Source organism: Sturnira hondurensis, unplaced genomic scaffold (assembly GCF_014824575.4).
Source record: "Sturnira hondurensis isolate 20B ecotype Veracruz unplaced genomic scaffold, ASM1482457v3 Scaffold0019006, whole genome shotgun sequence".
NCBI classification, from domain to species: Eukaryota; Metazoa; Chordata; class Mammalia; order Chiroptera; family Phyllostomidae; genus Sturnira; species Sturnira hondurensis.
Genome location: NW_028091637.1, coordinates 12877105 through 12894100, shown reverse-complemented (window position 1 = coordinate 12894100; position 16996 = coordinate 12877105). Strand labels below are relative to the sequence as shown.

Here is a 16996-nt window from a genome sequence, read left to right as displayed (position 1 = left end):
ATAAAAAAAGAACAGAGGCTTTAGAAAATGTCGCAGGTGGGGACGGGTGGAGAAAAGATGCTGAGAGGTCGACCGGGAGCACATGGGAAGGGCAAGCCTGCCCTGGAAGGGGAGCCGCTAGAGGCCCGAGCACGGGCAAGACATGGTCCCAGAGGGGAGGAAATGGGATTGTCTCCCCACTCTGTGAGAAGGGACTCTAATCGTATCAGCCCACCCAGAACCTAGGGAGGCTATAATCCACAAGGAGTCCAACTCCTCCAGCATCAGTCCTGGAGACCCCGAAACGCTCCACTCTCCACTAGTTCATACATTTGTCTGTTCAAGGAACTGAGAAATGAGCAGAAATGCCCACTAGTGAGTGGCCTATAAAAACAAAGATGTGATTTGGATTCTTCGAATCCTATTTCTGTTCTGTTCTCAGGCTGTGCACCAGCCTCTGAAAACTGTGCCAGCATAACAGCCTGTCGGTGGCCCTGCTACAAAGGCAAGCCCGCACAGGCACAGACAGGTGGCAGTCCCACAGTCAGCTCGAGGCACCACTTAGAATGTCTCCAAGTGACAGACACCTTGCTGGACATTTGTAGTATGTCACACCTTATCTTTTAAGAATCCATGAAATGAGATTATTACCTAGTGACTATACCTGTGAATTAGCAACTAATCCCCAAAAAGGCAAGGAAATTTTCCCAAGATCTTGCGCAGAAAAGATAACATTAGTGTTTACTTGGGTTACTTGGAGATGCAGACATAATACCCATTTCTGGATGAATGTACCTGTATGCGCACTTTCCATCAGCTGTTTTGGTTGTAATAGTAACGTGAGCCACGTGGCTTATGCTGGCCAAAGCCTAAGGGAGAGAAGGAAATGGAATGAAAGAATTCACGGCCGAGCCGACCCCTCACACCACTGAGGGAGAGGTTATTTCCGTCTCTTCTTCCCTTCTGGTAATGGGCACTGCCCCTCCCATTACCAAATGGCAACAACCAGCACTTTGTTCACTCCCTTGGAAAACGTGTTTTAAAAGTAAAGGAGGATATCAAATGGAATCTGTAGCATAGTTATTAAAACAAGGAAAAATATATTGGAAAATCCAAAGGGAAACACACCAAAGAATCAATGTATTAACAGCAATTCTATTTAGATGTGGAGTTATAGGCATGTTAAATATTCTCAATGATTTGTCTCTTAACAATTTTAAAACTTACCTTCAGAAATGGATAAAAGTCATTCCAAAGAGATAATATTGTACACTTTTTTCAAAACTGTTATGTGGAAGCAATTACATATTTAGAAATGTACATTTAAAATTATGCAATCAAAACAAAACAAATTAAGAACGACCTTTCTTCCCCTTCATAACTGAGATTGGTCTCCTAGCCCTTTGCAATCTGCACCTCCCTTTGCAAGGGCGTCATCGCATAGAGACACCAGCCTGGGCACTGCAGTGGGGTCTGTGTGACAGCATCTCAGGAGACAGTGAATGTGACACGAGGCAGGTCCAGTTCATTAACAAGGAATATGGCTCAGGCTCACAGATCACCTGCATCCTGACTGGATTCCTCTGATGTGTGAAATGAAACTAGTTTTCATCATTAAAAATGTAAATGATTTTGAGACCAGTATAAGGAAAGATATTGAATATATACAGCATCACAATACTACCTAATGCCAGGAAGAGAGAGTGTCACTGGCAGACGGTCTGCTGTTTCAGGGGCCTTTGTACTGGCACTGGACCCAGTAGAGAGCAGCGCAGGCCCTGGAGTCAAACTCACAGGGTTCAAGTCCCAGCCTGCCACTTCCCAGCTGTGTGCCCATCATGCTTCTTAATTTCTCAGTGTCAGTTTCCTCATATGCAAAATAGGATAATAAGAGAACTTACTCCTCAGGGTTGTCAAGAATAAGAGTCAATACGTACAACGTGCCGAGAACCAGGGTGGCACACAGAAATCCCTCAGTCCATTTTCTTCTTCAATTACAGTGAAAGAACCCCGAAGATACCCTGTGGCTAGGTGAAGGCTCCAGAGAGCTTGGAACCCACCCAGGAAGTTGCCAAGCCAGTGTGATGAAGCCCGCTTAAAATTGGGGGGCCTCAGGGTAAGTACCCTGGTATTGCCCCTCCCTACAACAATCTGGGGCTCACTGTGAGCCAGACTGCTTGAGACCACACTGGTTCATTTGAATTACAGTGCTTGGGTTGTGGCTGCCTTTTAAAAAAAATAAATAAAAGCAATACATGCATGTGATAAAAAACTGAAAAACTACAGAAAGGCCTAAATGAAAAGTAATTCCCCTCCCCGACCTCCATTCTCATTCCCCGCAAAAACACTGTTCCACAACAGCTTCTGTGGTACCCCAGCACCTCCAGCCAGAACAGCCCTGCCAATACTTGTACCGAGACCAAGTGACCCCCAGGTCTCCTCACCTCCAAACTGTGAGATGACAGGTGTGTTGTTTGAAGCCGCCAAGTTTGTGGCCATTTTTTCAGGAGCAATACTAATATAATACAAACTGTTTGAAGAGTATACATATTTTTACTTAACAAATGCTATTTCTAGAACTAGATCCTAAGGAAATAACTGAACAAAACACAGTGCATGTACATCAATATTCACCACAGCATCAAACAGGAAAAAGTGGCAAAGGGCAGAAACACTAAAAAAGAAACCATCTGAATGGACTGCGGTACATACACGTAACAGAATAGTATGTAGCCATTGAAATTTATCTAGGTCTATATACACAGTGAATGAAAAAATATCCACAGCATATTGTCTTAAAAAATAAGATACTATTTTAGTCTTTAAAATATTTTTACCTATTTCTTGTATCATATGTTCGTATGTTACAGCATATAATTTCATTCACATATATTTCAGTATATATCTGAAAGGAAAAGGACTCAAAAATAACCCATGATACTATTTTTACACCAAGAAAATTAATAGTAATTTCTTAATACTGTCAATCTGTATTCAACTATCTCTGTCTCTATTCAGAATCCAAGTAAGAGCTATATTTCAGAGCTGGTTCACTAGGCTCTTAAATCTCTTAAATCTCTTTGAATCGACAGGTTCTTTTATCGTGCTGAGTCCCAATCTCAGTGCCATTATCTTCCGTACATCGTATCTCATTTATCTGTTGTGGAACATGCTGACGAGCGGCAGAAATGTCATCACACGTGGACATTTCACACGTGTATTTCACACTCAGCTTACCTCACCCCGAAAGCCATAGGTAGAAATTTTAGCCAAGTCCTCAAAGCACTGCAATTTACTCGTAGTGAACCTCTCACACACAATATCCAGATCTTCTTTCTAGAAGACACCAAAAAAAAAAAGTAAATAATTGTTACTCATTTCTTTCCAAATCTTTTTTAATCTTGCTTTTCTTGAACGAATCCCAGAAGAGATTCCTCTTAGGAATCGGCAGTTACTTCCTTGCCTGGCACCCGGAGGACCACCCTGCCCTGGTGCTCCTTCCTTCTGCTTGCCCCACTCATCTCGTTTGCTGGTCCTGCCTCACCTTCCCTGGCAGTGGGGTGACCCGGACGCCACCCTTGGACTTCCTCTCTACGACACACACTCTCAATAATCTCATCCAGTCTCATGGACTGTATAAAAATTATTAGAAAACCTCCTTATTAAAAATCTAGATACATTTTACAGATACATTCAGTAGCAGTAAAATACACAGAACAGGATTTACCTTTTCAAGCACACAGTTCTGTGCATAAAATGCATTCACACTGTTGTGCCACCACCACCAGCAGCCATGTTCCCAGACATTGGACAAATGGGTAGTTTCTCAACCATCCCCTCCTAGGCCCCTCGTAACTGCTGTCCTACCTTCTGTCTCTACAACTTTAACCAGCCCAGGAACATCATAAGAGAAATCGTACAATAGTCGCCCTTCTGGGACTGGCTTATTTCACTTAGCACAATGTCTTCAAAGTTCCCCTATGTTGTAATATCTTCAAAATTTCATTCCTTTTTAAGGCTGAATAATATTTCATCATAAGTGTACATCATATTTTCTTAATTCGTTTATCTGTTGTCATGTGGATTGCTTCCAACCTTTGGCTATTGTGAGTATGTAGCTATGAACATGGGTGTACAAATCTCTTCAAGATCCTGCTTTCAGTTCAGGGTGGACACTCGGGAGTGGAACTACCGGATCAGATGGCAACTCTGTTTCACTCTTTGAAGACTCATTATACCACTTTTCACAGGGGCTACACTATTTTACTTTCCTAAGTAAAAACGCAAAAGGGTTCCAATTTCTCCACATTTTAGCCAATATTCTTTCTCCCTCCCCCTCTTTACTTATTGACACCATCCTAATGCCTGTCAAGTCTTGTCCCACTGTGGTTTTTCTTTGTATTTCCCTAATTAGTGATGTTGAGCATCTTTTCATGTGTGTCTCATGGCTTTTAATGCCATCAAACTGCAATACACCAACCTTTTATCTCCAGCTCAAACCTCTACCCGCACTGCAGACTCACACATGTATCCAATCAAAAGACATCTTCAGTTTATCATGCCATCAAGTGATTTTCTGATCTTCCCGCAAACCCACTTCGTCTACAGTCTTTCCCATCAGTGAAAGGTGACTATTTTTCTATTTTCACAGGCCAAAACCTTGCCATCATTTTTGACTCCTCTTTCTATCACACCATACCGCAGCAAATTCTGAGAGCTTTGTTTGCATAATCAACCCAGAACCTCACTGCTTCTTACATCTCTATTTGACCAAACCGGTCCCAGGCACCATCACCCCTCCCCCCAGACTGTTATAAGAGCCTCTTCACTGCTTCTGCCCTATCCCACTATTTTCCACATTGTAGACAAAGGGTTCTTATAAAACTCACTAAACCACATTACCTGCTCATAACCCTCTGAACAGCATCTCTTATTCAGAGTAACGGCCCATAGGGTTCGACATGATCGGTCTGCTTATCTCTCAGATCTCATCTCCTGTTCTAGACACACTGGCCTCCTGGCTGAGTCTTAAACATGTCAGGTGTGCTTCCGTTTCATGGTTTTTGCATATACTGTTCTCTTCACTGGGAACATTTATCCTTTCAATGGCCTCATGACTCACTCCTTGTCTTCCTTATTCCCCTGCACAGTGCCCAGTTTAGAATAGGAACTCAATAAACAATTACTAGCCCTGGCTGGTGTAGCTCAGTAGACTGAGCAGAGGTCTAGGAACCAAAGGGCTGCTGGTTCAATTCCCAGTCAGGGTACATGCCTGGGTTGCAGGCCAGATCCCCAGTAGGGTGTGCTTGAGAGGCAATCGCACATTGATGCTTCCGTACCTCTCTTTCTCCTTCCCTTCCCCCTCTCTAAAAATAAATAAATAAATAATTTAAAAATATTACTGTTGGGGTTGAATTTTTTCAGTCAGACAACCCCATCCACAAAAGCCCAGTTTCCAGAACAGGGAAAGGTTCTGCTACTTCCTGCAGCTGGATCACACAAAGCACTCAACATCCTGCTCCTCCGAGGTTGAACTCACCCTGATCCCGGTGCCATTGTCTTGGATCTGAATCAGCTTCAGGCCGCCCTCTTTTACAACCACTTGAATACTTGTGGATTTTGCATCTAAACTGGCAAATCAAACAGAAAAAGAAATCCGTCTGTAACGACCCTAATGCACAAATTTTAATAGGAGCCAAGGAAGAAGAACGAATTCCAGATGAATGTAAGACTGCGTGATTAATGTCTTTCCTTTGCTTACAGGCTCTATATCCACACTACTATCAGTTTAGAGAAAGGGAAGAGAGGGACAGAGGGGGCCAACTATCATTTCCAACAGAATATTCCCCACTATTTCTGCTCCTCTGGGAAAGAAAGTGAAGTTAGAAGTAGGTCCTTTTAGCACATGCCTTTTTCTTACCTTCTTCTCTAAGTCTACCATCTGTTACTCAAACTTTATTCAGCCTCAAGTTCCTAAATGACTGTAATAAAATGTCATTAAAAAATCTAAATGTTTTCTCTTACTCTTCCATTTTCTTTAAGAAAATATATTTATGTTGGGGAAAAGAAAAAAGTGCAATGCAGAAAGTTCTCTAAGAAACTAAGAAACCTTTTGTACCAAAGAGTGGCCTATGAGCTCAGAGCACTTGCTAGAGAAAACAAATTCAGACTGGTGCTGTATGAGAAACGGAAGTTATGGATACAGAAAACTCTTTATTTAGGAATAAAGACAATAAGCTACTAAAGACCTTTCTCAGAAGACCCTGAGTTAAAGTTGGTTAGCCATCTTGACTTATATATTAGAAAGAGCATAATTGGACCTACACAAAGTCTCTGCTGATAGGAGAGACTAATTACAATCAGTTAATTCTAACACTATAGAAACAAAAGCCAGCCAGTATAAACTGTGTAAGTGAAGTCAGAAGGAGAAACAGTTCCTAGGTTCCCTGTTTCTTCTATTTTCTACTTTCTAATTCTCTGCCTTCCCTTTACTAGTCCTTTCTGACCCACTGTCCCTCCAGTCCCGTTATCCTGAAGTTTCTTTTCACAATAAATCCCTTTACAAACGTTCTTAGCTGGGGTATTTTTTCTTCTTTTAAGGTATGGATTCTATTAACATCAAGCTGACTAACACAAAGGATCTGATGTAAACGTTTAGGGACATTATGAGCATATCTTTTTTGAGGTTCACAGTTTACACCCACCTTTCTTCCCTCGTTTTTAACCTCTTCCCTCCACACTGCCTGGCATTTCCAAACTTCAAAATCCACAGAACACCCCCTATAAAATCAGGTATCTTCAAAGTGCCCCCCCATAAAAGTAAAGGTGAGAAACATTAAGTAGGATCACTGATCTGGGAATAGGAAAATCCCAAGTTAAACATAGAGAAAGTCCATCGGCCTGTCCTAAAATCTCAATTTATTTATAATAAAATTAAAAATGAATCGTACTCTAGAATGTGCATGATTTTTGGAAAAACTATGTTACTGATGAAAGAGAAAAGATTTTCCCCCACCAAAAATGTTCGTACATTTTTAAATCTGCACCTTCTGCACATATAATTTTAAAAGTATTTCCTTTAGTTAAAGACAACAATAACATAATACCGCGTAGCCTTCCAATCGCGCCCCCCCAACAATTCCCAAAAAGTCTCGCGACAGCGCCCGAGAAGCGAGAAGACAAGACCCCCAGGACCTCCGCCGCTGTAAGCATGCGCTGTACACGCCTCCGCTCAGGTCAGGGAGGCGTGTCCGCGCCATCGGACGAGCGGCCCGTTAAGTCGTAGCTTCTGAGGAAGCCCAAGTACCTCGTACCAGTTCTCAATCATCTCCTTAATGGCATTAGCCGGCCGCTGGATAACTTCCCCTGCCGCGATGCGGTTCACCACCGTCTCGTCCAGTCTCCGTATTACGCCCGCTGCGAGCGACATTTTGGCGCCAGAGAGTCCCAGGTCACGTAGAGATGCTCGGCGGACGTGCCGTCAGCCAATCACTACAGTGCTTCGTGCTTACATCATTACCTTAACTCTGTTTTCGCCCGCAGGTCTGCTACCAGAGCGGCGGAACCGCTTCCGAGCCAGGGCTCTATTGATTGGGCGGTTTGAATGCCAGTCAAGTTTCTTAGGTCCGTGGGTTCCGAGGTCTGTTCGTTTCTCCCTAAAGCCCCCTCAGCCCCCCGCTGGGAGAATTTGCGCCTGCGCAATGGAAATCACGGTCCGCTTTTCTGGCCAATAGGAACGTAGGTGGCCTAGCGGGAGGTGGGTGTCGCGCCGCTGGGGTGATCTGGCGCAGAGCTTAGGTGGCGTTTGGCGCTTACTCCTGCTCCGCCTCTCTTCTTGCAGCCACCGGGACCTCTGCTCAGCTCTTTTGGCCGCCGGCAAAATGTGGATGACACCTAAGAGGAGCAAAATGGAATTCGAGGAGACTCGGGGATTCCGGCCCGAGTGGACCCAGCGTTATTTGGTGGTGGAGCCTCCGGAGGGCGAAGGGGCCCTGTGCCTGGTCTGTGCCCACCTCGTCGTGTCCACCTGCGAACGCGATGTCAGGCGCCACTACGAGGCCGAGCACCAGTACTACCAGCGGTACGTGGAGGAGGGCGAGCGTGCGGCCCTGGTGGAGCGTCTGCGGCAGGGGGACTTGCCCGAGATCATCCCGCCCACCCCCGAGGAGAGAGCTGCTCGTGCAGGCCTCGGGATCGCCCGCCTCTTGGCCCTGAAAGGTCGCGGCTGGGGTGAAGGGGACTTTGTGTACCAGTTAATGGAGGTGGTGCTGAAAGATGTACTGCCGGATCACGTAGGCGTTTTGGGTGGCATTGATTTATCTCCGGACACCATCCGGCAGAGGGTCCTGAGTATTAACGAGAACCTACGCAGTCAGCTTTTTAACCGAGCCAAGGACTTTAAAGCCTATTCCCTTGCGTTGGACGACCAGGCTTTTGTGGCCTATGAGAACTACCTCCTGGTCTTTGTCCGCGGCGTGGACCAGGACTTGGAGGTGCAAGAAGAGCTTCTGACCATAATCAACCTAACTCATCACTTCAGTGTCGGTGCTCTCATGGCGGCAATCCTTGAGGCCCTGCAGACAGCAGGGCTTAGCTTGCAGCGAATGGTTGGACTGACCACGACCCACACTTTGAGGATGATTGGTGAGAACTCAGGACTGGTGTCATACATGAGAGAAAAGGCTGTAAGCCCCAACTGTTGGAATGTCATCCATTATTCGGGATTCCTTCACTTGGAACTGTTGAGCTCCTACGATGTGGACGTGAGTCAGGTCATAAACACCGTATCTGAATGGATACTTCTGATTAAAACAAGAGGCATCAGACGACCCGAATTTCAGGCTTTACTAACTTCATCTGAATCAGAGCATGGCGAAAGGGTTAACGGACGGTGTCTAAACAATTGGCTTAGAAGAGGGAAAACTTTAAAACTACTGTTTTCGTTAAGGAAAGAGATAGAAGCATTCTTGGCTTCTGTAGGGGCAACAACAGCCCATTTTTCGGACCAACAATGGCTTTGCGACTTTGGCTTCTTGGTAGATATTATGGACCACCTTCGGGAACTCAGTGAACTGTTGCGATTCAATAGAGTTTTTGCTGCTACCGCCTTTGACCATATTTGCAACTTTGAAGTTAAGCTGAATTTACTTCAGAGACATATTGAGGAAAAAAATCTAACACACTTTCCTGCCTTGAGAGAAGTTGTTGATGAGCTTAAACAGCATGTTAAAGATGATGAAAAAATACTTGATCCTAACCGGTACAAAGCGGTGATCAGTCGCCTTCAAAAAGACTTTGATAGACATTTCAAGGACCTCAAGTTCATTAAAAAGGATTTAGAACTGTTTGCAAATCCATTTAACTTTAAACCTGAATATGCACCTATTTCGGTGAGGGTGGAGCTAACAAAACTTCAGGCAAGTTCTGAACTTTGGGAGGAATACAGAAACAAAGACTTGGGACAGTTCTATGCTGGATTGTCTGCCGAATCTTACCCAATTATTAAAGGGGTTGCCTGTAAAGTGGCATCCTTGTTTGATAGTAGTGAAATCTGTGAAAAGGCTTTTTCATATTTGATTCGAAACCAGCACACCTTGAGCCAGCCATTGACGGATGAGCATCTCCACGCCCTGTTCAGGATCGCCACAACTGAAATTGAGCCACACTGGGATGCTCTTCTGAGAGCGAGAAATGACCCTAATCCATAAGTCTCCATAGGACGACATGGAAACACTCAACCAGAATCCAATTCTAAAGGCCAAAATTTGATTTTTCAAGTTTTACTAATTTGGATTGTGAGAAAACATCAAGTTTTTTCATTGATCACAATTCAGGTTATTCTGACAGATTTTTTTTTTCCATCTCGAGAGGCAGCATGGGACTAAAACATGCAAACACCTCTTTTAAAATTTAATGGCAAAGTCATTGTCTTTTGCTTTTATGATGTAATTGTTTTTAAAGAAGTTTAGTACTGATGATGTGAGTTGAAGTAGAAGTCTGTTTTTAAGGTGTTTCGAAGAAATTTTAGCTCTTTGATGAAATGTTAAAATTCTGGTGCATAATAGTCTGAAATTATCAGCTCCTTAAATGTATGTTTGAGCCAATTTGCAGAAACTCATATAGCAAATTCCGAAGTTTCTGAAAAGGAAGAATGTACATTCAGTGGAGGTACTTTATCAGAATGTTTGAAACTTTTTAAAAGTGTGAGTCTGAGGTAAATATTGACAGGTTACCTCCCTCTTACCTCCCTCTTACCCCCTCTTTATCCACCCCAGTGATAATGGTATTACTAATAGAGGAGGTAATCCAGTAAAATTTTAGGAGCAAGAATTATTTTTAAGTTGCTGGTTAGAAGGCTTCCTGCAATTTGGAGATCGGACTAACCAATTATTGGAGGTTTCCCCTGAATAATTCACAATTGGGTGCTGTTTTACCAGCTCGCCTATTAAAGGACTATGGTAAGTATAGAATCTTAATGACTGCCCATTAGTAATGATTTTTTCTATTGTAGTCAAATGGTTGGCCCTGTCAAAAGGGATGAGGCAAAAAGATTTTTGCACCTTGGAATCAGGAGGTGTGAGATACTTTATTTGCCCCATCTGCCTGGGTGTTACTGCTTTTTAAAGAAATCTGGCTTCAAGGAAACTATTTTATAGTGATTCACTATCAGATTTTGTTAGCTGCTTGAAATGGATTTGTTAAGAGAATTCAAAACTGCCCTCTTTATTCTGTGCTTAAGACAGTGCACACGTAGAAATGTTTAACTCAAGAAGCAGCTTTATTCAGGTTGTAGCAATTTCATATTTCTAGTGAGCCCTCGGTTTTGTGATAAAACAGTAACTTTCAAATTTATATTAATGTGAAAAGGAAATCTTAATGTATAGCCAAATATGTAAAATGACTTACAAAGAGACCCGGTTTGTAGATACTCTCAAGTACGATCTGAGAACGTGTGCTGAAGTCCTAACTATTATAACACCTTGTTCTGTGGTCGTTAGTCCAGCAAACTCAAGGAACCAGGATGCAACCAAGAATTTAGAAGGAACTGATGCCTGAGCAATCAAAATAGTGCCATGAGAACCCAAGAACCAAAATTGTGTCATTGGTTCTCAACCTGAGGCAAGTAAACCCTCTTTCCAGAGGGTGTTGGGACATAAAGGGGATTTTTTTGGTTGTCACATTTAGTAGGGGGAAGAGGAGGTCTGCCGGCATTTAAGTCATAGGAGAGCCTGGCACACGTAAGAATCATCCCTTTCAAAGTGCCAGTAGACCCTCCCAGTATAGATTATTTTATTTTGAGGGATGGGGAAAATTACCAGTAGAAGCAAAATTAGAAGGCCAAGTTGGGCAAACTGACAGTACTTGATAGGGAAGACTAATTCCAACGTTCTGAGTTTGGTTAGTAAGGTGCAGTAAAGTCCTTGATATGTTCTGGCAACTCACAATAGCGTTTATAAATCAGTAATTGATATTGAACCAGAATAAAGGGCTTGATTATATTAGATGCAATTCATGGAAGGCAGAAGAACAAGAGTTATGGCAAGATACTTACCAAGAATGGTCAAGTTGAGATTTTAGTTAACAGGGAGTAGGCTTAAATATTTGGAAAAAACAAATACATTGAAAATCCAACTGAACAAAAAAAAAATCTGCCGGTAATTTTCCCATAGTTTGGGGTATTCTCTTTGGTGGAAAGTGCTTTATTGAAAGAATGATTGGAAGACCTGAAGGCTGTTCCTGCTTTCTGACCCTGGTTCCTCAAATATCACAGTCTTGTACATTTTATATTTTGCTTATGGTAATAATGAAATTAGTTTGTATCACGTAGTCATTAAGCGGGTGGGGATGGGAGATATAAGCCAAGGATTTTATTGAATACTAGAGAATTTGCTATACCCTAGTCTTGTTTGTAAAGGAAAAATGTGTATTTTACTGTTTTCTGTATTAAGTAATTCTGTAACCGCATGGCAGTCTTGTTTTTTTAAATATTTTTTATAAAGTAGTTGTTATTGGTCCTGTTGTATCGGTGAATATAGTTAACACAAGTACTGTTTTTTAAGGATCTCTTATGCCCCTGTATTTCCCATTCCTGCTAGTGTCCTTAGAAGATCTGTGTGTTCTGTTCCCCCCTGTTGTCACTGACACTGCTCTACCAGGCCCACAGCGTCCTTGTGAATGTTCTCACCCTCTGACCCACTGACCTCTCTCCTTGAAATAGGTGTTTGCTTTGGCTCCGCAGAGAAACCACGTCCAGGTACGCTCACTCAGTGTTCTTTGTAGGCGCCTCCTTCCCTTCAATATCTGTGTTCTTGGTATAGTTTTGTGTTAGGCTATCGTATTCTACGTCATTTTCTTAGCTGATCGCATCTCCTTTCATGGCTTCAGTTACCACCTGGATGCAGATGACTCACAAATTCATATCTCCTTTCTAGACCTTTCCTAATTCATTTATCTAATTTCTAACTTAGGTCCATTCTGCTGTCTCATGGCACTGCAGCATGTCATCGATCTTGTCCCTAAACCTGCTTCGCTCGTGTCCCCTCTTTTAGTAAATGGCACTACCACTGCTAACTACTCAGTTACTCTTGCCTAAGCCAAAACCTGAGTTCTCCGTGACTCTTTCCTCTTCATATATCTTACCTGTCACAAAAAAACCTTTCTGTAAGTTCACCATCTGAATTTCTCTTTTCTCCAGTGCTGCTATTCTAATTCAGGCCATCAGTTTGCCTCAAGGGTAGCAACAGCCTCCTCATTCATCTCCTTTTCTCTGATTTTGATCCCTTTCCACACTGCAGCCAGATTGTTCCAAAAGACATACCTGGTTATATCACTGCATTGCTTTCCCATTGCTCTTAGGATAAGGTACAGTTTCTGTTCATCTTTCAGGTCTGACTTTATATACCACTTCCTCCAGGAAGCCTTCATTGATGCCCACTAGACTAAGTGCCCCAACCGCGTACTCCTTAAATATCTGTTTTTTCCATCCATACACTTAATGCACATTATTGTTGCTTGTTATTAATCACTGGTAGACTGCAAGCTTTATAAGGACTAGGGACCTTATGACTTGCTCACTGTTATATCTTGCTTAGCAGAATGTCTGGTGTTTCAATAAATGTTTGGATGAATAAATGTTCGTGTAGTGTTTTACAATCTTTAAAGTCCTTCCCCCATGTCCTTTGCCTGCTATCTTAGACTGCTCACTGGGTAGTGGTTATCCACATATTACAGATTACAGAATGAAACAAAGTTGTTTGTGACTAGACCTCACTGTCTTCCCAGAATGTAGCTCAGTGCTTGGCATGTGGCTCAAATATTATGGGAATGTTGTTGGGGAAACAAACTTTGATTGCAGTTTGCCCTCGTAAACGTAAGTAGCAAAGGCAGGATTCAAACCCAGTCACACTCATATAACTCCACTATGCAATAATAAGTTGTTACCTCCTTGATGTAGAAGTCTTAAGTTTTTCCTTTAATTTCTAAAGGAACCTAGATGAAAAGTCCTGGACAACTATTTAGTGGACCAAAAAATACTTAAGTAGTTAGAAAATGAAACTTAGTATCAGAAAAAGACAATGCTGCTTAAGAGTTAATACCCATTTTCCTTTTGTAAGCATCAATCCTAGGAGAAAATGGCATGCCATTTACTTGCTAGTTTTCTTTACAAACAACTTCTGGCTCTTCTGGGATTTAAAAGTAAGTAAATTGAACAATATTAGAGGGATGACTCAGTCAGCCCTGCTGGTCACTCCAGATTCGTTCACTTGCTTTCCTCCTGCAGATTGCCTTACTAACCTCCCCAGTGAAGAAGACTTAAAAATGACATCTAACCGACACGTTCTTCTTAGACTTGCTGCATTTAGTTTCTTACGTGCAAGCCTTTCTGAACTTAATTTCTGGGTAACTGGGGCTTTTTTAGACTTTGTGGGAGAGCTGTCCCCTTACTCTCTTTCCTTGAGCCTTTTTGTCCAATTTAAAGGATTAACTATCTAGTGTTACACTTTCAGTTGACTTTTCATCTGAGGCACATTAACTCATTTAGAGATGGTAACGGTAGGTACAGTAGACATCCAGTGACTTCATCCTTGCTGCAAAACTGGGTTTTAATCAACCTTGGGACTAAAGCATTTCTCATTTTTATCTTTTTGTAATTAGAGGAGTGGCCTCATCCTACTCAACAGGTAATTGGCATTCCTGCTTGCAATTTGGTGAGTTCTTTTCTGAGTTCATCTCTTTCCTGTCCATTTTGTCAGGTGCAGCCAATAGCAATAATAGTGTATTTTCTTTCTTTTTTCCCTTTAGTAAAGGGTACATTATTGGCCTTCCAGCTTCTCTAAGGGGACAGTTTAACCCTTCCATTACATGAATTGCCCCTGCATAAGTTATTTCGTCCATCTTCCAATAGCATCCTGAATGCCTGCCAATTACGCCAATGTTCAGTAGTTCCGGTTTTTTCAAAACAGAACCAGTTTCTGTGTCAGGATGGGGTATTATATTGCCATATAGTAACCACAAAATCTCGGTGTCTCACACAGCTTTTCTCTCACTTGGGCAGGGACTTTGCTCTAGGTCAGGGGTTGACCACAGGCAAAATCTGCCCTGTGCTTGTTTCTATAAATAGTTTTATTGGGAGACCGCCTTGGCTCTTTACCTGTGTATTGTCCGTGGCTACTTTTGCTCTATAATAGCCGAGTTGAATTGTTGTGACAGAATGGCCCACGAAGTCTATAAATATTTACCATGCGACCCTTCATAGAAAACGTTAACTGATCCTGCTATATAAATTGTCCTCATTCTGAGACTCAGGCCAACCAAGCCGATACCAGCTAGGGTATTGTTGCCCATTTGGGGGAAATGAGGAGTATGGCAAATCACTCACTGGCCCTTAAAGCACTTTCACTGGCCAAACTAAATCACGTGACCACACCAAAGTTGGAGGAGTGTAATCCCTCCACATGCCTGGGAGGAAAACCAGAGTTATTTGGAAATAACACTACTGATTGACATATGGTTCTATCTTTCTATTTACATAATTTCTTTTAAAGTATTTTTATTGGGGTAAAACTTACATTCAGTAAAGTATGCAAAAATTCAGTGTACAACACAGTGGATACTTACATGCACCCTGATTCCATCACCCAGATCAAGATGCTAAACATTTCTAGCGTCCCAGGAGGTGCTCTGCTGCCCCTCCCACACACAGTAACCACAGTTCTCCCCTTTGTCCCCATGGATCACTTTCGTCTGCTTTAAAACCTAACGTAAGTGTAATCATATGCAACCTTATGTCTTGTCTGACCTGTCCGTGTGAGTCATCCATGTTGCATGTAGCAGCAGTTCATTTTTTACTTGTGTAGTATTCCCATGTGGGACCAACAATTTATTAATCCATTTCTAGTGTTTCGGGGAATACTGGTTGTTTCCAGTTTGTGATTTTTATGAATAAAGTTGCTATGGAGATTTTTGTATCTGTCAGTGAATATGCGCATCTGCTTCTCTTGGGATACCCTGGTGTACACCCTGCTTCCAGTAATTCCCACACAGTAGTTCATCACACAGCAACCAAAGTGGTCTTTTTTTTTTATGTAAATCAGACCATGCCACTCACATGCTCAGAATCCTCCCATGGCTGAGTATCCAATCAGAATAAACTCTAGGGTCTTTATCGTGGTCTACAAGGCACTGCATGACCTGCACCCACGTGTACCTTTTTCTCCTACACCGTCTCGCACCACTTCCTTTATTCCTTTCCCTGTCCTCCATCACTCAGTCCACTCTTCTAGACACTGCTTGCCAACTGGGAAATCAAGGTAAGTTACTTGACCCTGTCCTTAAAGAGGTTGTACTCTACATAGATAAATTTAATACAAGCCATAACACTCTCGAAGGTCATTCTGAATATGCAGCAGAACCAGGACAAGAGCCATTTCCTGACCCCTGTTACATTCTTTTGCTGTCATCACCAGATCCCTTTACCCAAGAGTCCTTGCAGTCCTGCCCTTTGGTTCTAGCTAGTGAAGGCTGAGACAGGATCTTGGTGTTAACACAGAAATCCTTGAGGATTCTAGAATTCTTTTGAGATACCTCTATATTAGAATTCTTTAAGATATATATATATTTTTTTACGATTTTATTTATTTTCAGAGAAAGGGGAAGGGAGGGAGAAAGAAACATCAATCTATGTTTGCCTCTTGCATGCCCCCCACCAGGGTCCTGGCCTGCAACCCAGGCATGTGCCTGACATGGGAATTGAACCAGTGACCTTTTGGTTTGCAGGCCGACACTCAATTCACTGAGCCACACTAACCAGGGCACAACTCTGTAAGATATCTTAGTATTATAAAATGTTATTTTGATGTATGTCCTGGAATAGTTTATACACATATTACCTGTTTCCAGAGGGTGTGAAAAATGTGTCTGAAAAGAACAGGACAAGCCCTGGCTGGTGTAGCTCAGTGGATTGAGCGCGGGCCTGCGAACCACATGATCTCGGTTCGATTCCCAGTCAGGGCACATACTTGGGTTGCAGGCCAGTTCCCAGCAGGGGACACATGAGAGGCAACCATACATTGATATTTCTCTCCTCTCCTTCCCTTCCCCTCTAAAGATGAATAAATAAAATTTAAAAAAAAGAACGGGACAGGTGCCACATTAGGTAATTATTTCACAGTTTTTCAATTTCTTCTATGTCTCTTATATTTAAATTTCTTTAAAAAATTTTTTAATTTATTGATTTTTAGAGAGAGAAACATTGATTTGTTATTCCACTTATTTATGCATGCATTGCTTGATTTTGTGTGTGCCCTGACCGGGGATGGAACCCTGCAACCTTGGTGTATTGGGACAACGCTCTGGCCACTTACCTACCCAGCCAGAGAGCACTTGAATTTCATTTATTTAAACAATTTTTCCTAGGAGATTTTACATTAAAATTTTCAAGTTTAATGAATTGTTCATAGCATTTTTATTTTATATTCTCTGTATCCCTGGTTATCATTCTCTTCATTCCTGATGTTTG

At 42.3% G+C, this 16996-nt stretch overlaps 2 protein-coding genes across 3 annotated transcripts in view; one reads left to right on the top strand and one right to left on the bottom strand.

Annotated features, from left to right (window-relative positions):
• Positions 1–7560, bottom strand: part of MLH1 (mutL homolog 1) — a 36456-nt gene extending 28896 nt beyond the window's left edge. For both annotated transcript variants that reach the window (XM_037070692.1, XM_037070693.1), the window contains exons 1-4: positions 7293–7560; positions 5519–5609; positions 3217–3315; positions 775–848 (exon numbers count right to left, since the gene is read on the bottom strand). In XM_037070692.1, the coding sequence (XP_036926587.1) occupies positions 775–848; positions 3217–3315; positions 5519–5609; positions 7293–7408 (380 nt within the window). In that variant the 5' untranslated portion in view covers positions 7409–7560. The remainder of the gene's footprint in view (positions 1–774; positions 849–3216; positions 3316–5518; positions 5610–7292) is intronic.
• Positions 7561–7685: 125 nt separating this feature from the next.
• On the top strand, positions 7686–13110 carry EPM2AIP1 (EPM2A interacting protein 1). The gene is made up of 2 exons (XM_037070710.1): positions 7686–10436; positions 10977–13110. Exon 1 carries the CDS (start codon positions 7860–7862, stop codon positions 9684–9686), a length of 1827 nt encoding a protein of 608 aa, XP_036926605.1. The 5' UTR covers positions 7686–7859; the 3' UTR covers positions 9687–10436; positions 10977–13110.
• Positions 13111–16996: the final 3886 nt, after the last annotated feature.

Excerpts from the sequence above, each read along its gene's own strand:
- EPM2AIP1 (XM_037070710.1), top strand. The coding sequence starts at position 7,860 with ATGTGGATGACACCTAAGAGGAGCAAAATGGAATTCGAGGAGACTCGG.